Source organism: Amphiprion ocellaris, chromosome 23, assembly GCF_022539595.1.
Source record: "Amphiprion ocellaris isolate individual 3 ecotype Okinawa chromosome 23, ASM2253959v1, whole genome shotgun sequence".
NCBI classification, from domain to species: domain Eukaryota; kingdom Metazoa; phylum Chordata; class Actinopteri; family Pomacentridae; genus Amphiprion; species Amphiprion ocellaris.
This window is the reverse complement of record NC_072788.1, coordinates 14,192,468-14,217,315: the sequence shown is the minus strand read 5'-3', so window position 1 is coordinate 14,217,315 and position 24,848 is coordinate 14,192,468. Positions and strand designations below refer to the sequence as shown.

The 24,848-nt window shown below is 40.3% G+C and overlaps 1 protein-coding gene and 2 non-coding genes across 6 annotated transcripts in view; all 3 read left to right on the top strand.

The window, feature by feature from the left end:
- Positions 1 to 436: 436 nt before the first annotated feature.
- On the top strand, positions 437 to 654 carry LOC111562772 (small nucleolar RNA U3). The gene has a single exon (XR_002745621.2). It is a non-coding gene; the product is annotated as a small nucleolar RNA U3 (small nucleolar RNA).
- Positions 655 to 1,242: 588 nt separating this feature from the next.
- LOC111562773 (small nucleolar RNA U3) lies at positions 1,243 to 1,459 on the top strand. The gene has a single exon (XR_002745622.1). It is a non-coding gene; the product is annotated as a small nucleolar RNA U3 (small nucleolar RNA).
- intu (inturned planar cell polarity protein) overlaps positions 1,284 to 24,848 on the top strand; it is a 28,223-nt gene continuing 4,658 nt past the window's right edge. For 2 of the 4 annotated variants that reach the window (XM_055007547.1, XM_055007546.1), the window contains exons 1-13: positions 2,501 to 3,333; positions 5,180 to 5,778; positions 8,254 to 8,339; positions 13,300 to 13,515; positions 16,959 to 17,077; positions 19,356 to 19,445; positions 20,127 to 20,204; positions 20,459 to 20,642; positions 20,906 to 20,959; positions 21,717 to 21,779; positions 22,114 to 22,332; positions 24,030 to 24,122; positions 24,219 to 24,650. In XM_055007547.1, the coding sequence (XP_054863522.1) occupies positions 3,197 to 3,333; positions 5,180 to 5,778; positions 8,254 to 8,339; positions 13,300 to 13,515; positions 16,959 to 17,077; positions 19,356 to 19,445; positions 20,127 to 20,204; positions 20,459 to 20,642; positions 20,906 to 20,959; positions 21,717 to 21,779; positions 22,114 to 22,332; positions 24,030 to 24,122; positions 24,219 to 24,650 (2,370 nt within the window). In that variant the 5' untranslated portion in view covers positions 2,501 to 3,196. Of the gene's footprint in view, positions 2,448 to 2,500; positions 3,334 to 5,179; positions 5,779 to 8,253; positions 8,340 to 13,299; positions 13,516 to 16,958; positions 17,078 to 19,355; positions 19,446 to 20,126; positions 20,205 to 20,458; positions 20,643 to 20,905; positions 20,960 to 21,716; positions 21,780 to 22,113; positions 22,333 to 24,029; positions 24,123 to 24,218; positions 24,651 to 24,848 lie in introns of those variants that run through there. The other 2 variants (XM_055007549.1, XM_055007548.1) reach the window with 2 other exon arrangements.

Here is a 24,848-nt window from a genome sequence, read left to right as displayed (position 1 = left end):
ACACGCTGCCATGCAGCTTCACAGCAGCCAATGAGAGACGCCGAGCAGGAGTATCCCGCCAGACTGCATTGTGGGTATTTAAAATAAATATATTTTCTCGATTATACTACAGTTAATAGAGACTTTTGTTCCCAGAACAACTGTCAGATGTGGTTTGGGTTTTGCTTTTTGAGCACAATGGTATGTAAATATACATCCGGTAGCATAAATGGCTATTGTTATGTGTTTTTAAAATATCATAATACTTATTAACACGTTCCCATATGTGTATATGTTGAAGCGCTTATTCATTATAGTCAATTGATTTGCTTTTTTTATTTTTTCCTGGAAATATTCTGTGTTTAAATATTTCTACTGTACAGTAAGCGTTATGAGCACCATGACAGTGAAGCCCAGGGTCGACATATAAGTAGTTGGGTCGGAGGACCTTTTCGTTAAGACTATACTTTCAGGGATCATTTCTATAGTTCCTAACTCGAGAAATGTGTTTCTAAAGTGTATGGTCTCGCCAACCACGATGATGAGGTGGTGATACTCCTTTCTGAGCGAGAAGCGGGTGGAGAGATTTGATTTATATCATATCGCTCTCTGCTTTTGATGATCGTTCACTGTCTCTTCTGGGGATAATGAGGAAAGGAGTATGATCAGAGTGGTAGTGCATTTATGTTTAATGCAAACGTTTTTGAGAGTTTGTAGTTCAGATGCTGACACTTATCAGGTGTTTGCACGTGTACAGTATTGCCACTAATACCGACAGTAGACAAAGCAAATCTGTGGTTTAGGCATTTGTTGTTGTTAGCATCTGAGGCTAACATGCTGCTATGCTGCTTCACAGCAGCCAATGAGAGGAGGGATATCCCACCAGACTGCATTGTGGGTATTCGGAATAAACACAATTTCTAGATTATTTTACAGGTAATAGGCTATTGTTCACATAACAATTGTCATGTGTGGTCTGGGTTTTGTATTTTTAAGCAGATCAGTGTGTAAACAACATAGGTGGCCATTGTTATGTGTTTTAAAGTATTATTTTATCTCACTAACACGTGCAGGTACGTGTATATGTTGTGGCTTTTATCTGGGGTAGTCAACTGAGTGGCTTGTTTAGCTTTATCTGTGATTTTTTTTTGGCCTTTGAGTGCTTTTCTTATACAGTAAATTATGTTATGCTATGTTATGAGCACCATGACAGTGAAGTCCAGGGTCAACATGTAAGTAGTTGGGTCGGAGGAGATTTCTGTTAAGACTATACTTTCAGGGATCATTTCTATAGTTCTTAACTTGAGAAATGTGTTTCTAAAGTGTGTGGTTTTGCCAGCCACGATGATGAAGTAGTGATACTCCTTCCTGAGCATGAAGTGGGCAGAGAGACTTGATTTATATCACATGCTCTCTGCTTTTGATGACCGTTCGCTGTCTCTTCTGGGGACGATGAGGGAAGGAGTATGATCAGAGTGGTAGTGCATTCATGTTGAATATTAATGACAGTGTTTCTGTGCAACAAAGCTTATATTACATATGCCGCTATGTCAGCATGTGAAAGATATTGTCAAAAATGTTGGAAAACAACAAAGTATACTTATTTTGTTGTGTAGAGGAGTGATGATGAATAGATACTATACCTCAAAAACGTCCTAATTTTGTAATACTAAATTGTAGAGAGAGGTAATTCACAACAGTTAATCACCACGAAATCCCACTTAATGGTCGCTTAGTTTTGTTTGTTCCAGATATAGTACTTTTACTTTGATACTTTCCCCCATAATGTCTGTCAGCTGGATTTGTTGGCTGATGCAAAAGGGATATTTTGTGAATTTACTGGGAAACACGTTGCAGCAAATCCTTTTTTTCTGCTATGGATAACAAAGTAAATAATGTGAAAATCTGAAGGGATTATTACCAAGAATAGGCCGTGGTGATGTAACCTTATTTGCCCATGCAGGCTTGAGTATTGTGCTGGTTTTCTGTGTGCTCTGCGGAGCTTTTTTTGTTGCTGGTCGTCCAGAGGAGGCGGGTTTGTGCTCCACCTGCCAAGAAGACGGCCGGGACAAATTCCGCTCTGCTGGCCTGGAGAAACACTCACAACTTAAAAAAAAAAAAAAAAGCAACAATGACTTTCTTCTCCTTTTGAATCGTGTTAACTGCTCCGTGTCAGTGATTGACGTGAGAAACTAGGGGGAGGATCCGCTGCTGCTTTTTGGAGACGCAGATCAGACTGCATGCTGGAGCTCAAACCTCACAGGAAGATCATTCATTTTTGATCTGAGGACTTTTTTACAGGCTCTTTGAATCGTATTTTTCATTTGTATCGCTGTGTTATTGATCAGAGGAGCTCGTCTCAGCGAGAAACATGAAACGCAAATGATGTTTAACATTTCTATAGATGGAGCTTCATTCTCTAAGAACTTGGAGGACTTTGACTCTATTCGCAGTGTTCTCCTTTACAGGTCAGTTAAAGCTTGATTATTGTTTTTTCACGACACGCATTCTTTTTGCAAAAAACTTGCCTGAATGCCGGAGGGGATTTAAAAACCTCATGCAAGGAGGTGGAGATACGGAACAACAAAATAAAAGTGCTAATGTGCATGCGTGCAATTTAAAATCCAGCAAACCCAGACAGCGTGTACATTTCACCCCTCATAGTTCGTTCTTTGCTGCATGATATTTTAGTAAAATGTTGTATGTAATTCCATTTTAATTTGATTGAGGTCTGCGGTGTTGTCTTCATGGTTACTGCATTATTTATAGGGAAAAGAGCTCCACGCTGCCGAGTAAACTGGCACTAGGTCTCGTATCGGTGTTGTATCCAAGCATGTGCCTCCGTCGATGTGTATTTTACCAACAATTTAACCAAACTCAATCCTTTACACCTGCTAGTCGTCTTCTCAGACGCTTCACGAAGCCTTACACCAGTTATAACCCCAGTCACGGTGGTGGGTTTACGGGAAAATCTCGTTTTAACGGCAAGAAAACGGCGACAAACTTGCTAGCAAACAACGCTGCTCCGAAAGCTTCAGCGTTGTCAGGAGCAACTGCGCCGTCCACCAATCAGGTTGCGTGCTTACGTATCACGTGACGCTGCCCGACCGCGTACAACATGGCGAGAGGAGATCGCTGCTCGTTCTAGCGGCTAAAAGTTCAGCTTTTAACGTCGTTTTTTTGCGTTTGTGTGCGAAATAAAGCGTTAAATAACCTCATGGCCTTCGCAAATGTGCGCCAATGTGCCGAAGAAACTCTTTCTAACCGTCAGACGGACGAAGAACGAGTCGAGCACGCCAACGGTAGTGACAGTGAATCCACAGCGTCGAGTTTCAGCAGCTCCGACTACTCCGAGTAAGAACCTAACTTGACTTTTGCACTTGCAGCTGTAGTCTGTGGCTGCTGTAGATAATTTATTCACACATATAATCTAAAGATAGATGTTTTGTGACTGCAAGTGCCAGTGAATGCCAGACACAGGCTGGTTTATCTAAGAGGGAGTGTCGCTTGGTTTCCATCTACTCCCAGGTTCTTTTCATAGCTCTGGGCTGTTTTCAACTTGGGAGGTTCATAAATAATTGTACGCTTTCTCAGCAAATTTATGGATGTTTTGTCAGTTGTCCGCCATATGTTCTTTAATGCAGATCTAAAGGGAGTGAGATCAAAAGAAAATATAGGTCCCACCCTTTTGGTCAAGTGTTTGTCTGCCTGTTGTAGCTTTTATTGTTTTTTTCACTACAATATGCAAATCAGCCAGAACTGACCTAAAAATAACGTTTAAAAAAATCATTATTTTTAACTCAGTACCTTTATAAATCTGGAAACATGTTGGCATATTGCTTCCTTAAGATACGAAATAACTGATAATGTGAGATAATATTAGGTTTTAGACCCATTTCTTGTGCAGTTCACTCAGGGGGAAAAAACACAAATATACTGATGTAAAATAATACAAATTTCTTAACTTAAATGCAGTTTGTAGAACTAGGAAGGGTGGAGACATAGATAGCATAGCTGGAAAGTCTGTTAGGATAAAATATTTTTTTCTTTTCAGTCGATAGCACTAATTATTGATCACTTTTGAAGACATTGTTTAGTAAAGGTCAAGGGGAAAGTAAAGTTCATTTTGAAATTGTTAACCTTGTGTGGATTGTAAACTTTGTGGCCCTTTCATCAATGTGCGCTGATAATTTCAGTGTTAACATAGCAATGTAAACACATACAAATCAATAACTTTATATACATTAAAGATAATGGAATGATCTCACTTTTATTGAATAAAAAAAGCAGGAGATGCACAGAGTGTGATCAGGACAAAGGAAGCCACACCACGAGGAGGTTAATGTTCTGACTGGCAAGTCTGGTCCAGGTATCTTTGCATGGAGGCTCCACACCAGCCTCAACATTCAAACAGAGATCAAGCTTGTCCACCCTTGGAGCAAGTTGCTGGGAGTGTGTCACTTCAGTGGAGGTGGTCATGGGTGTTTTTAGACTGTAAAGCCTGCCTCACATTGGCAACCACTGGTCAACCAGCTGCAGTGTCAACCACATGAGGTCTGCGGGTGCAGACAGGGGTGATGAGAGGCCAAGGTGGCCGCAGACCTGCTTGCAAGAGAGAGAGAGGGTGATGAATTAAGTGATATAATGGGCTGTTTGATGATCGAGTTAAGAAGCACGCTTTGGGATGGTCTATGCAACTGAACTCTGCATCTTTGTTCAGTTTTTTCATGGCAGTTTGAATGTAATGCATTTAAGTGACAATATTAAGATGAGATCAACTTTAATCATCCCGGAGGAAATTGTTTTGCAAGGTTACAATACAATAAACAATAAACAAAGATTACTGGAATATGAAATCAAATCAAATAAAGCTTTATTGTTATTTAGCTGTACATACAACAGTAGTGCAGGCAAGACCAGAGAGCGTTTCTCCAGGATCCAATTTAAAGCAGTTTAGTTAATATACACAATTACACAGAGGTTAGTAGTAAAATAGAAATCAAAAAGAATACAAAGTACAAAATGCAAAGTGTCTTATGTGGATGCCAAGGAATAGTATACTGAAGTTTTCCCGGCCAGGCCTACACGTAAGCTTTATTGCCAGTTGATTGCTTATAATCAATACATCTCTTGTCTTTATTACTGTAAGTCTCTTCCAAGTTTTATACTGCTCTGCATTTGATCCTCTGTTTTCTCTCAGTGACTTGGAACCCGAATGGCTGGACGATATCCAGAAGAATGGTGAGCTGTTCTACCTGGAGCTGAGTGAGGGTGAAGAGGAGGCTGTGTTGGTCCAGGCCACTGCTAATCAAGGTGTGTCCACTAATCATGTTCGCTTCAGTGAAAAGGAGGCCGAGATCATCACGGAGCAAAATAAGAAACAGCGATGTGGTTCACGGACAAAAGGCGAGCCCCCGCTTAAAAGACTAGCCAGGATCCTGAGGAGAAAGCGGCGGCCTTCTCAGCGTAGAGGAGGGAAGGATGGAGGTAAAGACAGCTCAACTTTATCACCTCCTGCGTCCATCCTGAAGAACCAGCCCAGCCAAAGGCAGGGTGTGACTGTTCAGCGGCAGCAACTGAAGGAAGTGTGTGTCTACCTCAACCCTAAACGATTAGGAGGTTCGTCAACGCCTCTCTGTGACAGCGGAGGGCTGCTGGAAGCACTGCTGGGAGTGGTGCATCGCCCTGCATGGAGCAGAAGTCAGGGAGAACCTGCAGCAGTCAGACAGGAGGAAAGACTGACTGTGCATGGATTAATACCAAACAGTCCTGCCATCAAATGTGGGCAGATTCTAATAGGTAAGACCGTAATTCAACCATTAAGCTACCTAATAAAAAGCTATAAAATAAGCTACTTTTTGTGACTGAGTTCTACTTGAAGGAACTCTCTCCATCCTCTGAAGAAACAGATTTCCTCTGCAACAGAGAAAATGTAGCTACACAGCAGTTATAATTTCAACAACAGTCATCCGTGGAGTCATTCATGAGCGCTGGCTCATTAACTTCCACACCACACACATTCACTGCCAAAGCACAGGCTGTACTTATTACGATGTAGTCAAACAGACACATGCAAAGGGTTCTTTAGAAAAAAACAGGCCAGATCCTAAATAATGAGTTTAACATACAACACAATGAAGTCAAGCATGGTAGATATGTGAAGGAAAAGTAGATGCACTATGATTTGTTTAGATAATTAGATGATGAAATATACTGAAATTAGCAACCTGGTTTTAACCTTCGTGTTGTCTTGCGGGTCAAATTGACCCGTTTTAAAGTTTGAAAATGTGGAAAAAAATATGTTTTCACAGTGAAGCTTCTGATGTCCGCATTTTCAACATTTTTGGGAAATTTCTGAACATTTTTTGGTGGAAAAAAAGCAATGTTAAAAATGTTTCTTAAGAAGATTGACAAAAAAAAAATCAACCAAAATCAAGCGAATTTTGCTGGATTTTGGTTGATTTTTTTTTTGTCAATGTTCTTAAGAAAATATTAGAAGTTTTACTGATATATATGTAATCACTTTAGATATTTTTACTCATTTTTTGGAAGATTTTTACTCATTTTTTGAAAATATTTACAAGAATTTTCTTGCCAAATTTGGGGGATTTTTTTTTAAATAAAACTTTTCAGGGAAACTTTTAAGGATTTATTGCAATTTTCTTCCTGAAGGTTTTGCAAATTTTCAGAAATTTGTGGAATTTTTATTTTTTTATTTTTTTCAGACAAGGAAACAATATTTTTTGGTGTCCGTAAATGAAGATAGCAGGAGGGTTAACAGTGAGGCTGTTCATCTTTTATTCTGCATCCTGTTGAGTAGATATAAGTGTGCTGAAAACATAGTAACAAATATTAAGTTATACAAATCCGTCTTTTGAGAGAAAAAACTATGGCGCACTCCTGGAATTGCAGCCGTTAATGGTACAAAAGAGAAAAAAAACTGATGAAGACAGTGTTGTTGAAACATTCGTCCTTTTACCTTATTAAAGGCTGCAGATCAACCTGTGTGCTTCAGTTTTTTGTCTAAAATTTTTTGTCCTTGATCTGACAAGGACCATAATGTTGCTCTTTAAGCACAGCTATGTGAGTGAATGAAACTTTGTAGTGTTTGTTCTGTAGAAATGATCATCTGTGTGTTTTAAAACCGAGCATCTCTGAAGTGATTTTCCTCTGTCTGGGCTAATCATTGGACAGTTTTCACAAGCAAACAGAGGAATGCCAATTGTGCTTTACCACAAATTACTACCCACATCAGTTACTGTTTAGAGAAGCTTTAATGCTGGGTAGCTACATGCTTGAACAATTAGAGTGGTTAAATGCCTGGAATAGCTCTGTTACTGAGATGGTTGTGAGCCTTCCTGCAATGCAAGCAGGTGAGGTTTTTTCCTGGCCTTTACTGGATCTGGACAGCCACAGGTCAGAAGCACATTACAGCTCATTCAACCAGTCAAATTATGTCAATTAGTGTTCTTACTGATCATATAATGCAAGTCTATATGTAGTAACAGATGAAACATGAGTCAGATATTCATAATAAATACTGTTTGATGGTGGGCATGTTATCTCTCAGGCAGAATTTGAAGGGTTTTCCCTTGAAAATGAAGGCACATTTCTTTGTTACAGTGCATCTTAAAAATCTTAAGAAGCCATTGTCATTGTGCCTGTGTGCTTTGATTTTTTTTCTTGTGCATCTTTGCATCCAGCAAATTTGCTTTGGATTTCAATCCTATTGCATCCTCTCCCACCAGTTCTACACTACCATTCAAAAGTTTGGGGTCATCCAGACAATTTCAAGTTTTCCATGAAAACTCACACTTTATTCTTGTCCTAACATAATTGCACAAGGGTTTTCTAATCATCAATCAGCCTTTCAACACCATTAGCTAACACAATGTAGCATTAGAACACAGGAGTGATGGTTGCTGGAAGGTTCCTGTGTACCTCTATGTAGATATTCCATTAAAAATCAAAAATCATTTCCAGGTAGAATAGTCATTTCCCACATTAACAATGTCTACGCTCTGTGTCTGATTAATTTAATGTCATCTTCACTGAAATAAAACAAATTTTCTTTCAAAAATAAAAGCATTTCTAAGTGACCCCAAACTTTTGAACGATAGTGTGTATCTATTTTCATAATATATGTGGCCACTTTATCTTTTTATGAGGTTCAAAGGTGCACAAGCAAAAACCAATAGCTCTATTTGTTTATATTACATATTTTTTATGTACTATTTGACCCAGGTTTGCTTGGTAAACATCTGTTTTTTGCAGGTGATGTGCTTGTAGCAGTGGATGATGTCGATGTGACCTCAGAGAACATTGAGAGGGTTCTGTCCTGCATCCCAGGACCAACACAGGTCAGTGTGTGTGAAGCTCAACTACAGCAGTTTGTTGTTTTTTGTAAAATTCTATGTCTTTGCTATTATTCGACAGCCACTTTTTTGTTTCATGGCATGTTTTCTGCAACACTTTCTTCATTCTAAATTAGATTTCTGAATTTGCAAGGAAGCATTTATGCCCTCAGGATCCTGGCTTGTCATGAACAGCAGACATGGGCAGTAAATATAGACATTAAATTACTTGGAAATGCATCAGTTCTTCTAAGCTGCTAAAATGTGTATAAAAAGCAGAAGCAAGCGCTGTTTAACATTAGAAAACCCTCAATTACTGAGAAATGATCCTTTTGATCGGAGGCGGAACAAAAAAAAAAAAAATCCGTCGTCTGTGTTTCAGCCGTGCATTTTCACCAGAAAAAGCAGACCATCAAAAAGTAGGAATTTGCAAATGACAGAGTGTGCACAGGGTTGACAGCGAACACGGCGGATAAACAACACGGCGATGTGACTCTTTCTGCGCCACAGGAAGCTGTTGTGGGATCGAAAAGCTCAGCTGATTAGAAGATGTAGTCGGAAACTAAATTACATTGTAGGAAAACAGCGGGGGAGATTTTTTGGAAAAATACAAGGTTCCTCGGGCACCACGATGACTCTCAACAACTTGAAATAGAGTGCTATTGCTGACAGAATGATTGTTTTGTGTGAGTGTGCGTGCTTACTCTATGTGCATGTGTGTGTTGGAGGGTGGGTTTTCTGTATGCCAACCCTCCCACATGGAACGTAGACAGTACTTATTACGTTTGGAGGGACAAATATTAGCATTAAAGTCAGCCCACTGTGCCCTTTACTAACCCGAGCTACACTACACTTTCTCCTTTGTGTGTGTTTGAGGGTGTGTGTCCATCCGTGGACGAGTGGCAAATGACTGACATCAACGGACTGGAATTCCACTGAGAGCACACTCCAGTCTAACCACATCCTTATTATTTATGATGAGAGAAAGTGCTGCAGTTAGCCCATTCAGCCGCTTTACCCAGCGATTTACCCAATTTAAAGTCTGCCTTTTTGAAAGGTTTTGACCCTTTTTTGTGTCTGAATTTGATGCGCTCAGCTCAGTCTAGTCAAAGCTATTTCTTCCATTGTTTGTGAATAATAAATGGTGACATTTCGCCATTTCTCCAAGACTGAGGTATTCAGTCAGAATCACCAGCTGAAAGATGCATCACGTGTTGTTTCGCCAGTGGCCAGTTCTTCTTTAATAATACCCTTAAAATTGGCTAAAATGGCTGTGAGCCCAGATGGAGGCGCCTGCTGGAGAGGCGGGTGGCCTGCGGTTAGTGCTGACAGACCTTGGAGAGTTCTGGGAGTGATCGTTGGATTAGAAAAATACAGTTTCAACATTTTTGACCAGGTAATATGATCTTTGCTCATATTTGGAAGGCTCCATATGGTCTCGCATTGGACAAAATACAGACCTCATTCTTTTGGAAGTTATTGACCACAACACCTTATTTACTTCTTTGAGCGTACTTGCAGATTCAACCAATCCCTGCAGTGGAACCTCAGCTCCTGTTTGACTCATCTATTCTGAAAACTGTGTGTGTGATACGGTGTAGGTGGTTATTTTATGTTCAGCGAATGCCAGATTTTTACATTCTGTGTTTTAGTCGAACACCAAATCGTAGTTGGGGTGTGACCAGTGGCAGCAAAGATGTAGTGGTGAAAACTTAGAACTGGATCCGCAAGCTCTCTGGTGGTTTGAGGTTAAATCGTAGCAGTAGCTCCACTGTTCAGCTGGTCTTCTGCTTCTCAACCAAATTCGTCAGTAAGAGAAAAGTGTTTAGAGCTGCTGCTGTTTTTAGAGGATGCTCACCTTGTACCAGAGCTGCACAATATTGAAGCAAAACCAAAATGCAGTAGCCTGTATCAACATTTATTTTTATCGCCTTTTTGTACCGCTGGTTTGGATGGTGTCAGGCGAGATGTTTTTTTTTTTTTACTGTTTTAGCACCAGCTGTTTGAGGGTACACAAAAATTCTGAGTTGAAAAAAGTTCCAGTAGTATTTCCCGAGTTTAGAAATAGCACAAGTGCAGTGCAGACCCACAACATTTAAACTGTTACTTATCTGTGTACATTGCATGGAAACTGTTGCATTAATTGATATATTTGAACAAATAAATGGAAAATTATCTGCACTTATGGAGCACCTTTTCACCTTTTAGCGGTTTACAATATAAATACACATGCCAAGGTGCTTGCCTGTCATAAGGTAAAGGATGAGCTAAAGGTGGTATAACACAACCAGAAAGAAAAAGCTTTTTCAGGCATTTATATTCAACAAAAATAGCAACTGATGTTATATTCTTCTGTAGGAAAAGGAAGCGCTTCCGTGGCATCAGTGGCTAGTATTGCCCCTTTCGTAGAGGCATTTTACAATTTTTAAAAATTCTGTCATGCCAAATTCTCTATTTTGGAAGATGTTTAAGGATTTTTCCTGCACGTAATGACTGTTTTAATCCAGTTTCAATTGAATTCAAATCTGCCATTCTGTAACCCCCATATGTCCCTTTTGAACTATTCCTTGTTGGATTTGCTCATGTGCTTTGGGTCGTTATCCTGCTGAAAGCTCTACTTCTGATTTAGCTGCAACTTTCAGACAGATGGCCTCCCATTACCTTCAACCACTCTTCAATATGATGCAGATTTGATAGTTGAATCAATGACTGCCAGCTGCCCAGTCCCTGAGGCAGCCAACGCCATCGGCAACCCCAAACCGTAACATTTTCACCACCATGCTTCAGAGTTGGTATGAGGTTTTTCTCCTAAAAAGCCATCCTTGGTCTGTTATGGCCAAACAAGTCATCTGTGACTTGTCTGTCCAGACCTCATTATTCCAAAGGGCCTGCTCTTTGCCTATATGTTCACTGGCAAACTGTAATTTAGCTCTAATGTGCTTTTTGGACAGCCAAGGCTTTTTCCTGGCACTCCTCCAGTGCAGGTCAAATTTGTGCAGCCTCTTAAGGATGCAGCACTTTGACACTAACGGCTGCAAAATTGCTGACATTTTGGGGTTCTTTGTGACTTCTTTTTTGCCTCAGACAGTCTGCTTTCTTGCTGAATTCCCTGGGTCGGTCAGTTCTGGACTAATTCGCAGTCCTTCGACATCGACACCACTTGTGGACAATTTTCCTTACAGTGGAATGATTTATATCAGGTAATTTGGAAATCTGTTTAAATCTCTTGCCAGACTCATAGGCATCTATCCACAACCGTTTTTTTGTTTTTTTTTGCTGAAGACCTTAGAGAGCTTTTTAGATCTTGGCATGATGACACCGTACATTTCAATAACAAAGAGAAAGCCAGACCCTGAATGTCAGAGGTTTTAAATAAGACAGGATCACTGGCACCGGATCTGGAACCCCTGATTACAATTTTATGGAATTAAAGCTGTGACAAATGTAGAGGGGTAGATACTTTTTCCGTATGGCTGATTATGCTTATCTGTTGAAATGATAAAAATGACTATAAAATGTCGATTGCATCATTGTATCATTTCCTGGCGCATATCACCTTTTCTAGTAGGCACTGTTTCCAGAGGAACCAAATGTTTACTTGTACAAATATGTCAAAAAAGCCAAAAATTTCCATGTATTTACTTCAGTCTCTCATTTTGTTTGAAAGTACTACTTCTATTAAAATGAGTAAAGAGTTGCTAATGGTCACCTGCTAAAAGAAGCATTCAAGATTCATAACCAGTTTTTACCTGACCAGCTCTCAAACATGTTGCTTCTCCTTCTCACATCTGGACTCTGGTTCTGATTTTCCTGAATTAGCGTCATCTTAACTCCATAGACAGCCTCTCTAGCGCTGACAGGTTTTAGCCCAGAGTCAGCACATTGTGTGAACAGGTATGCCGGTATAATCTGCAGGTTCAGGCAATGCATAGTGTTCCATTGTATGTTGTTTGTTTAGGTGCATTGTGTACATACAATCTCTGTGTTAATGTGTAATTTTTGTGCATGTTTTTGATGTATATGCTAAGCTAATCTTAGTCATCGAAATCTCAGTGACTATGCTGGAATTTTTTGCGTAATATAACGAAACCGTCTTGAATCAAAGTGATTTTCATTTGACTTTCTCCAGACTGATGTGTAGTATCTTAATGTGAGGTCATCGTGCAGCCTCTTCCTCTACTGGCTCAGCAAGACTTAAATCTGACAAATTGTTTAAACAGAGACACTACAGAGTTGCAGCCTCTCGTCCGTCAGTGTGTCTTGAACACATGTGTTTCCACGCGTGCGATGGTCGGATTTCCATGCAGCTCTGTGTCTCTTTCCACTGTGACTTTCTGTGAATGACAGTGTAAAATGGGGAGCCGTGGATGGAAAGTAAAACTGCTGCATGAACAAGAGAAGATATGCCGTCTGTTGTCTTGACCAGTTTCTCAGACTTGCAGTGGTCTGGTTTTAATTTAGTCACTCAGAAACGCACACACCAAAACACACACAAAGATCTCTGCTATTTGTTATGCTGCGGTTTGGTCTAGATGTCAGTGTCACTTTCTCTCTGACAGTCGCCATCCTGCTGTGCACTTTTCTCCTCAGTGAATGTGTAATGATTGAAGTTTTGGAAGCATGGCGCACATGCACACCTCTACTTTAATGAAACAGACACACGAGCACTTTTTAAATCTCTTGCCAAGTATAATCATGTGGAGACATAGTGACTTGCAGAATTTTTAGAAATGAATGAAACTATGAGAGAGACTGGGAGGCAGGCTGATGCAATAATGTTGTAACAAAGTGGCCCCTTTTTTCCAGATTTTTTTACTCGCCCAATTTTCTATTCCTTTCTATTTTTTTATTCTCACAACATATCCATTTCTTCATTCCTCTCAATGCTTTGCTCCTTAATTTTTACCACCATTTCTCTACAACTTCCTGTCTTATTTTCTGTATCTCCTCCTGCCTCCTCCTACAGGTGAGGCTGACCTTGGAGACTGTTGCTCCGGTGGACAAAGGCATTGCTGGTGACACCTCATCACTCCGTAAGATGAAAGCGTCTCCACCGGTCAGCCAGCTGGTGCGTCTCCTGTGGGGGGAGGACACAGCTGAGCTCCAGATGTCCATCGGACACATCCCACATATCGTCATGTATCTGTCACTTAAACTGGACTCTGCATCGCCACAGGAGGAGGTCAGTTTGTAAAAAAATGTATGATGGGACATTTTAAACTGATAAGTTTTTACACTACAGTCAAGTTTTAACAAAGGAAATTCTGCAGACCTTGAAAAGAAGAGGGCTGTAGTCAACAAATTAAAACCTTGATCTACTGAATTCATACCTGTTCCTACCTGTAATCGTATGGATTGATAAGTTGTAGAATTTCAACTAATCAGTTGGTCTCAGGACAAGAATAAAAGCACCTTATCTCTAGGTTTGCGGCATTTTCCACTATTTACTGAGTGCGCTCTTCCTGCTACCCTTATTAGCCTAAATGAATTATAAATACACATAGAACATTTATTTTTGCTACATATTAGATCATTTTAACCTCATTATTTTATACTTAAGTGGTAACCACAGACTCTGAGCAGACCACTATACAGCTGCTTGTGCTTGTATGATTTCTGAAATGAAAACTACACCAACTCATGATCCCAGCAGACAACTTAACCTGTCATTTTTAGATGATCTACCATGTCATCAGTCGAGATGTGATATGCAAACTGCTATTTGCAGTTAACGTGAACTTTTCCCCCCGACTATCTCTTCTAGCACAATACAGCCACACCAGTTACTATTCTGACATTGTGCCAATTAGTTTGGACTTTAGTAATTGTAGTATAAAAGTTAGAGAAGTTAAACTGATCAAGCTCCATCGGGTTGGGCAAGTTCAAAGTTGTGTTTTCAAAACACTGTTTTTTTGAATAAGTCCGTTCTGCCTGACACAAGCAATGGTGGATTGGACCTCTTGGTTGGTTTACAGCACATCAATCGACTATTCAGCCTCAAAATCATAGGTCTAGACAAGTGTAAAGTACAAATTTAATTCAAACATCATCTCAGAAGTCCAGAGACTATTCCCAGTGAGGGTTGTTTTGGACATAGTTTTATGTACAGCTATACAGTAACAACATTTGCAGCATTGTATCTGTAATCAGTGTACAATACCATCAGAATATAATTCACAGAAGTATGAAAGTTCTTGTGCTGTTCTATGCACCTTACTGCTCTGAGCTTCTGTTGAGTCACTATTGAATAACAGATTTGTTGTGTTGAACAGGACGTGTGAAATAAGGAAATATGTATTTCTGTAGTAATATGTAGCCGTAGGTTGAAATTGTGGGCCTCTTTTTATTACATACGATACTGCTTTTTTGAGCTCCCTCTGGAAAAAAGCATGGGTATTTGACCAGTCAGTGACATTAAGTTCTACAAACTCCAACACAATTGGTCCACAGCCATGGAAAAGTACTGTCACTACAGCAGGGATGTCTTGAAGAGCAGGAACTATGGCCAAAGAACCACATTTAGCCTCTGGGTCTTCCTGTGAAAACGTAAGTAAAGTTTCTGAGTTTCTAAAAAGGATCCTGGAGGTCCTCCAGTGGAAACAGCCTCTTATTAAAGAGCAACACACAGGACAGAGAAATGAAAAGAGAAAGCCACCGTCTGTGAGGAGTGGGTGGAGTCAGCAGACAAACAAAAATTATATAATACTACTAAATTGTAAGTAAATAAAAGTGACAGAAAGGCTGTAGTTGATATCCAAACCCTGGATGACCACATGTTTTTCCATCCCTTTGGAAAGTAACTCAGTCTGGGAGGAAATCTGATCATGATTTTGTGGTCAAAGGCGCCCATGACTCTCTGCAACCCCTATAAACGTCCATTTAAACATTGAACAGATTGATTTAACCATTTGCATTCTTAGAAAGTGCGTCGTGATAACTGAATGTCAAAAATGACCTTAGTTGTGTAGGAAATCCCAGGTCTAGGAGTGGAATCTTTCTGTGAATTACTCTGATGTGAGTCAGATGCTTCAGAATACTACTGCTCTGGACGGCCTCCAACGCCTGCGGCTGCTACTAACAAAAGACAGAAAGACAGGGGAGCGAAACTAGAGAAGCCGAGGTGCTCTGCTCCGAGCGCAGCCCCTGTCAATAAATGATCCATCATTTTAATGCTGTGAACTTTATTCTGTCTGGGGCGAATTCACATGTCATTTTGACTGAAGTGTAGCAGGAGTGAATGATTCCACCGTTCAGTGTATCAAAAAAATACTATATTTCCTTTTTTTTAATCAGACCCATGTGATGGGCAGTGTTAAATTTCACATGAGGTAGGGCACGGCTCACTTGTAGTGAAGTGTTCATCCCTTTAAGTCTTTACTTGCTGTGAAAAAGCAAACTATACTTACTTGCTGACCAACACCTCCTACACTGCAATCCCATTTTCCCTGTGGACGACTATTGGCAGGTTGATGTTTTCTTTATGGCTACACCTCACTGTTCTGCAGTTCCTTTTTGTGTATCTGCAAGCCAGACTTTTTTTTTTTTTTTTTTTTTTAAATCTTGACCGAAGCAGCACTGGAGATAGAGAGTATGGGTTGTCTGGAGCCACATCAGCCAGCGGTTGATTTTCTAAATGACAGTGCTGTGCAAGAACCCGCTAAACTCTGACTTTGATTTTTTAGTCCTTTGATTACAGGGTAGCAGAAATTGGAGAGGTTCAGCGGTGGTATTTTTGAGTTTTAGCTGTGTGATGATTTGGTGATGTGAGCCTTTTTTTGCCTGACAAGACGTAGCTCAAGTGAAGTGTCCTACTGTGTTGGTTGTGCACTCACACACTCAGGCAGACTTGGATTTGGCCCCAAGGTGAATTTCTTCCATAGGCAGTTGTTTGTGTCTTTGTTCTGGTTGCCAGGGCTGTAAGGGGCCGTTCATTCAGTGTTTTTATCCCCTCACTCACCACTCCGTCCTCTGATCCTCTGAGTGGCTCGGCCCTTATCCACTCTCTATCCTTTCGAGTTTTCCAGCATGCAGGGAGGAATACTAACATCACAAACAATGCACTGGATCTGCCCAGAGCACTTTCTTTACTGCTCTGCAGTCTGTGCTGTTTTTTCTGCAGCATTTGCTCCACTGGAGAAATAAGAGTTTGTGCTACACCAGAGTTAAAGCACCAGTGTAATTATGATTAAATTTGGTGAAAGTAGCTGAAAATGAAGTGTGAGCCGCCATTTCCCCAAGCAAAGATGAGGGTTTCTCTGACCATTAATTGAATTCCTAGGTTTTCTGAATCTGCTTTCCCCAGCACTGGAGACTGAAACATTAAAAATGTTTTACCGGCATTCATCTTTAAAGTGACTTTTCTTTTGTTCATTCCAAAGCGATGGATTGGTTAGACAGCAAACCAAACTCACATTGCTGAGCTGGCAGAATAAATATCCAGCGGTTCATCCAATGAATCTTTTGTTGTCCACAATTTAGAGGATTCATGCATTTTGTAGCATCCAAGAATAGATATGTCACATTTTTATGCAGTATTTTTCTGTTGATAGGCTAACCAGAGATTTTTTTTCTCTGTGCTGTTTATGTAGTTTCCATGACACAGAACTTCACTGTGTGTTTCTGCAGGAGGAAATCTTGTACCAGTATCCGGTGTCTGAAGCATCCAGCCAGCTGAAAGGAGTGAGGGGAATCTTTCTCACCCTGTGTGATATGCTGGAGAACGTCACAGGGGGGCAGATCGTCAGGTAGTAATCGGCGATAATAAAAACATGAAGATCATTTCCAGCATTTTAAATCACAAATTTGTAACTGCAGAGTAGGCTGAAATACAGTATTGATATTTAACAAACAAGAGCCAATATGTTTTTTGTCTTACTCCCATTACAAGGTCTTACACCCAAAGAGATATACTAGTTATTTTACTTTGACTGAACAACAGAACACAAGATGTTACATGTACTGCGTAAGAAAACAAAGAACATCTGCATATGCTTACGCTTAAAAAACTATAACTTACTAATGTTCATGAGTTTTTGCTTGAAAAATCAATTTAGAATTCATTAACTAGTCATCAAAATATTCGCTAATTTTGTTTTAGCATTTTTTGGGGGTATGTCTGTGAAAATTCTTCAATTCTAAAATACACGTTTAATGATTTCTAACGACTTTTTGGTTTTAATGATACTGCTTTTCTGTGGTACAAAGACTATAATAGATCTTATAGGGCAGCGGTGTCAAACTCATTTTAATTCAGGGGCCACATTCAGCTCAATTTGATCTCAAGTGGGCCAGACCAGTGAAACCACATTATAATAACCTATAAATAATGACAATTCCAAATTTTTCCTTTGTTTTACTGCAAAAATGTTCACATTTAAGGAATATCTTTTTACAAAACATTATGAACAACGTGAAATTTCTTAAGAAAAATAAGTTCAATTTCAACAACATTATGCCTCAGTTTATCATTTACACATTACAACCTACAGATCACAGAGTGTCTACAAAGGCACAAAACATTTAATCACAGGTATCTTGAACAGAACGATATAATATTTTACATTATGATCATAATGACAAAACTCAGACAAAAAAAGACAAAAAACAACCAAAACAAGACAAAATATTAGAAAAATGAGACACAAAATGACAAAAGTGAGATACAAAATGAAAAAAATGGGACAAGAGACATGAAACAAAACAAAAAGAGACGAAAAATTAGACAAAAATGTTACAAAGCAACAAAAAAATTAAATGACAAAAACGAGAAAAAATTGCATAAATGACACAAACAAGACAAAAATTGACAAAAGCTAGAAACATCCATCCATCCATTATCTATACACCGCTTAATCCTCACTAGGGTCGCGGGGGGGGCTGGAGTCTATCCCAGCTGACTCGGGCGAAGGCAGGGGACACCCTAGACAGGTCGCCAGTCTGTCGCAGGGCCACATACAAAGACAAACAAGCACTCTCACATTCACACCTACGGGCAATTTAGAATAATCAATTAACCTCAGCATATTTTTGGACTGTGGGAGGAAGCCGGAGTACCCGGAGAAAACCCACGCATGCACAGGGAGAACATGCAAACTCCATGCAGAAAGATCCCGGGAAAGCCGGGACGCGAACCAGGGACCTTCTTGCTGCAAGGCGAAAGTGCTAACCACTACACCACTGTGCAGCCAAGCTAGAAACAAAGCAACAAAAAATAGACAACGCAAAAGAGGCAAAAAAACCCCAAAAAACGACAAAATGTTGCTTAAAACAATGAATAAAGCAAAAACACAAAACGAAAAATAAGACAAAAAACACAAGTGAGACCAAAAGGAAACACAAAACAGCAAAAACATGATACAAACGACAAAAGTCAGACAAAAAAAACAACAAAAACTCTACAAAATACTGCAAAAATGAGACACAAAATGGACAGTGAACAATGTAGTATTTTAATTTATGATCAAAAAAACTTGTCATGGTCTAGAAATGATTTTAAATTTATAATTTTACAAATTTACAATTTGCAGTTAATATAGTCGACCCACGGGCCAGATTGGATCCTCTGGCGTGCCGGTTTTGGCCCGCGGGCCGCATGTTTGACACCCCTGTTATAGGGTTTATACTATACCAGTGATACATTTCTTAAATTTAAGAATACATTTTCTTGAAACGTCTTAAATTTGTCAGACATAGCACTGTGTACTTACTGAAGAGCATGCCTGTATATTTAGTTCAGTTTCCTCTTTTCCTCTTAGAAGCAGTTTTAATAAGAATAAATTCCCAACTTGTTTTTGTTGTAGCTCCTTTAAATACTTGCCTTTCCTGCCTGTTTAATGTTGAATGTGTTGAGATCTTGGAGGAACATTTTGAAGCTTTATTTTAATGTTAAGGATGTAATAGTTAAGTTTTATTCATGCTAACTCCACCCTTCTGTTTTTATGTTCAGTTTGTCCTTTGACTTTGTATTTATGAACTCATTTCATCATCTCCTGTGTCTTTTTCCATTCTTTCGTTCTCCCTCAGTTCATCTCTCCTGCTCGGGAAACATCTGGTACATGTTGGCTACTGGAAGGAGAGCAACAACCTGCTGGTCATTGGCCTTCCTGCTGAGAGGTAGACAGAGGCAGCATCAAATACACGCACACAAACTACACACAGATTATTACACTACACTATGAGATTGTTTCAGCACATTTCAGAGATCAAGAGATCAAATACAGACTCACACCCAACCCACTGTATAGAGCTGATTCCACATAGCAGGTGTAAAAATCTGACAGCAAATTTTCTGGATATCAGTTTTTAAAAATTAGGAATCAGGACTCTGACTCTGGTGTGGTCATAAATTCTCTGAGCGTGGCCTGTGCTGTATAAATGAATTATTTTTGGAGTAGACGAAAGATTTAAGAGCATGATCTGTTAAAACAATTCAAAAGGACCATCCGTTTTCCTCACTTTTACTTTAGCATGCATTTTTCTTTATCCTTTCTTGGCAAGATGAATACCCCTTTATGAAGCACGTGGCTGTAAAAAGGTTCATGAGATGAGTCATATTAACCACCTTTTCATTTTTAGCAACAAAGTCAGCCCAATCAGTCATAATCTCAGTTGAGAAATGTCATTTTATGCTTAAAAATTATGGGTTAACTCGAGAGGAACGTCTACAGGTAGAAAAAAACAGTAGTTTAATAGTTTTTTTCCCTCGTGCCTTCTGACTGTTAGTCCAAACATCTGATAAGCAGTGGATGTACTTAAGCTGCTGGTCTGTATTTGACTTTTTCCATTTCCCTACAGGGTTCCTCTGCTGTATCTGCAGACGGTGGTGGGAGATGTAGTGCGGACACTAAAAGTGATGTACGGCTCCTTAGACAGGTTGGTCAGTCTGAGCTTTCATGAGGCCATGCTGAGAGAGCTGGCTGATACTTCCTCTTTTTTCACGCATAATGTAGTATATCCTGAAATCAAAGTAATGCGTTTTATTGCTGAAGCAAAACGTGTTTCACGGCTGGTTTCACACAAAAGTCACCCTTGTATTACTTTCTCAGCCTCATTTGTAATCACTCTCTGGTGGTTCCATCAGTTGCTACCTCATGATGCTGATTTGGCAGCTTCTTTGTCGTCTGCAGTGCGTTCTGTAAGGTGGACCACACTCCCAGGTTGGACCATTTCTTCTGCCTGTTCTTCCAGCAGCTCATCCAACCTTCACGTCTGAGGGAAGGCTCATCGGCCCCGCCTTCCGACGTCTCAGGGACCCTTTTCCTGGATGGGCTACCGGCGGTCCGATGGCTCACACTGCCTCCAGAAATCAAGGTGTGTTTGTACAGATACAGAAACAGTTCAACTATTGTATATCTGGCCAATAATGCAGCTCTGGTGCCCTCTTGTGTTTGATAAAAATAAAATGCAACATCCACACACCAGCTTTGTGCATTTAAATTTTACTGATCTCCCTGATGATGATCGATCGTTGCAGGAACGAAGAACGATACAGTTCAAGAAAAGCTGCATTCAGAATTAAACGGACAGCACCTTCAGTTTCGTTACATTTATTTTTGGTGTTCTTTTATTCACAGATGGAGGTGGATACTGTTCTTTCTGATTTCGAGTCTTCTGATTTTGGAGAAATGGTGAGAGACATGATATCAACTTATTCTTTTCAACCATAAACAAATGAAACACTGGATTTTACAACTTTATACTAACCATCCTGCAACCATAAAGCATATATAATTTGTGCTACCTGTTGCAGTTTTCTCTTCACAGCTCTTAGACTTCAGTTCTGTCTTATTGCCATCAATTCTTTTTAGTGAGTTACAAAGAAGTGATATTTAAGTGGGCTTAAGAGTCACATCAGTGGCTCTCATCCTGCTGCTCATATACATGTTAGCTCAGATACCATCCATCTTCTGTCCTCATCAAGGAAGAGGAGAAGGTCAGACTATTTTTAGAGGCGTGTTCATGTCCATGTGTGTGCGCACTGTGTGCATTTTTAATGAAAACCTAATGGGATGCGGTTTGTCATTTATATGTGCAGCGTTGACAGATTTCAGATGGATTATTGATGCTGGTTGAAGTTAAGAGAAGCAGATATCCTTACCTCTTGAGTTTTGAAATTGTCAGGATGCAGAGCTTTACTAAAAAGCCTCAGTGATTTATAATTGCACTTCTCTAACACTGCTAGCCTCATAATTGACTTTTTTATAGAGACAATATCATAATCGATGAAGCAGAAGCAAAGATACTAGATTTTTTATTCCACACAGAAGGCTATATACATGAGTGCCTCTTCCTCTTTCATCTGGTGTTACTATTTGCCTCCCCCACGTTTCTTTATCTTCTTGGCTGATATCATTTCTCTTCTTTTTTTTCTTTTTTTTTTTCCAGTCTGAGGACTTTTTTGGCCTGAGGCGCCTTTATGTAATTCTTGGCTCCTGTTTGTTCTACAAGGTAGGTGTCATATTCAAAACAAACACACACATGCTTCATTGCCAGCAGCCTTATCGAATTCTGTCTTCCCCGTCTAGACAGCTATCCTTGAATGTCAACAATAAAAGGTCCAGATAACACTGACTGTATACACAAGATAACCTTTCACTCAAGATAACAGGATGAGGCTGTTTTATGGCTCACTGACAAATAATCAACCTAATTACCTGGATAAAATATTAACTAAGAGGAAAAGAGAGAAGGGTGACAGTGAGCACTAGACTGTTCTTTAAAGGTCCAAGCTGTTAATTCATTCTTGTAATTTCACTGAACAATCAGCCGTTTCCCCTCACAGTCCTACCTGATTGCCAACCATCTGCCTAAGGAGGACCTGCTGGATGTGTGTCTGTACTGCCAACACTACTGCCTGCTGCCGCTGGCCTCAGAACAGCGTGTTGGTCAGCTGGTCATCTGGAGGGAGGTGTTTCCTCAGCAGAGAGCTAATGGAGGCAGCGGCAGCACGCCGGGATACAGCCAGCCTCAAGGACGCCACTTCCTCCTCATAGTGGGGCTGGTAAGGAGGCGGATCACAGACTGCTGATTGGTTTCTAATTCGTGTATAAGTTGTTAGTTCATATGTCCTCTAGGTCAATGTCTATACTTTCTACATCCGTGACTACATGAGGGTCCACTGGGAGTGTACATTTTGTTATCTCCCCAAGTGTCCTACTCTGCAAGGGCAATAGTGTGGACTAGAAAGTAGTACAATAACCACAAGTACATCTCTGTGATGTCTTCAGTTGTCTATGGCCACATCGACAGGGACTTATAATTATGGGTTTAGGCAGTATTTATTCCTTTTCTTGACAAAAAATATGTAATTCTTTCAATTAAACCGAGATGTTAATTCTCATATTTGGTTGGCTTCCTCACACAGTCCAAAAACATGGTCAGGTTAATTGGTTACTCTGCATTGTCCGTAGGTGTAAATGTGAGTGTGATTGTTTGTCTCTATGTGTAGCTCTGTGATAGACTGGTGAACTGTCCAGGTGTCCCCTGTCTTCACCCTAAGTCAGCTGAGATAGACTCCAGCCCCTCTTGCGACCCTAATGACGATTAATTGGTATATAGATAATGGATGGATGAAAAAAAACTTTGATCCTACTTTTAACAATTTACAGTGGTCTTTTGCTGTGAAACTGATAAATGCTAGCTAAATAACAAAAATACTTAAACATATAGTCTGAACCATAACAGCCCACTTCAGGGGAAATCTCAATATAGAATGCAGAGTTGACTGTGTAAGGAAAAAATAGTCTGTTCTAGCAATATAACACACTAGCTATTAACTTTTGGTTCAGTTACCTTGAACAGTAGACGTTTGGTTTGCACTTTTCTATGTCATGTAGTTAGAAGTTCATTACACACATCAGCCACAACAATAAAACCACCTGCCTAATATTGCATAAGTCCCGCTTGTCCTGCCAAAACAATTCAGGCCATGGATACAGGACCTGTGGTGGTGTCCTGTGGTGTCTGACACCAAAGATGTTGGCAGCCCTGTGAGGCTTGTTCTGCAAGTACTTGATGCACATGAATGCCAGGAGCCAAGGTTTCCCAGCAAAACATTACATTGTAATAATAACAGAATTAATGTTTTTCACTCCACCTGTCAGTGGTGTATCAGTGTATATCAAAACATTCAGAAAAAGTTCCTGCTTCTTCGTACGAACTGTAAAATCAAAGTGGCATCAACTTGCCATAATGTCTGTGAAAAGATCCTTTTCATAGGTTCTTACATCATATGAACAGCAATAAAAGTAGCAAATCCTCACAGACACATGCATCATGCTCAGAGAAATTACATTTTAGCTGGTTCCTCATCAAGTGGAATGGTGGATTTGTTTTTCTGCCAGTGCAATCTGCAGTGAAGTACTGTAGCTTACACCCTTTTGTTAGTCCATATATCTTGTTTTTAAGTCCTGGTGGATGTGCTATTTGACCATTTTTAATTTAATTTTAGTAAAATCTGTGTTTCAGATGACATGACTATCATGTTTGTCCTCTAGTTGCCCGCTAATATACTTTAAACTTCATCTCTCAGTCTGTCATCCATCCATCTCTGCTGTCATATCAATGAGCTCAGTGTTCCTCACCATTTCTTATCATTCTGCCTCATGCCCTCGTCTGTACATTCTCATTGTCAGCACCTAACATCTATACATAGTAATGATGTGTTTTTCTGTTATGTCTTCATCTCTCCACCTTTAGAGGCACTTCATGCAGTGTGTACTGTTGGAAGCAGGCGGCTGTGCTTCACCGGCTGTGGGCTCTCCAGGACCGGATTGTGTTTACGTGGATCAGGTGGGCTCCTATCATATTGTACATCCATTCCTGCTGCATTTGTTCTACAATTTGAATGCTTTACAATATAAGCTAAAACTCATTTTTTGGCCGCAGGTGAAAGCCACCCTGTTACAGCTGGAGGTGTTGGAGGCAGGTATTGAAGAGCGCCTTAATGCTCCACCTGCTCCCTGCCTGTCCTGTGCTGACTGGTTCCTCCCAGCTGCCACGGCCCGAGACCGCCTCGACAGCCTCACTTCTTCTTCCCCCATCCTCAGCAAGCTGGCCGGGGCCGTTAAAGGCTCCTCATCGGGCTCCAGAGGTCGCAGCCTGTTTGGGGAGAAGTCCAGGAAGTCCAGCCCACAGAGGAGCCTGTCAGACAGCGGGAGCGAGGGGCAGATGGATGCTGGGTCAGGGTCCAGTTCTTCAATGGCTCCGGGCCTCAGTCCACACTCCACCCCGGACTCAGCGAGGAAGCTGGGGGGCCGACGGGACTCGATGGGGTCTGGAGGGTCTGATGGGAGTGGAGGCAGCGGAGGCCTCTTCAAGGTACAGGTGTAGGTTTTATTTTTTCAAGAAGCTTGCGTTTGGTTCTGTTGGGCTGCCTCTTTGCTTGTTAGGTAGCAAATCATGCAGCAAATTTCCATTTAACTGAGTGGTAGGTTTGGAAGTAGCCGAGGAATAAGACACATTTGGTCAGGTGTAAATCCACTTGCTTTACAGGATGAGATAGGCATGTTTTCTAAA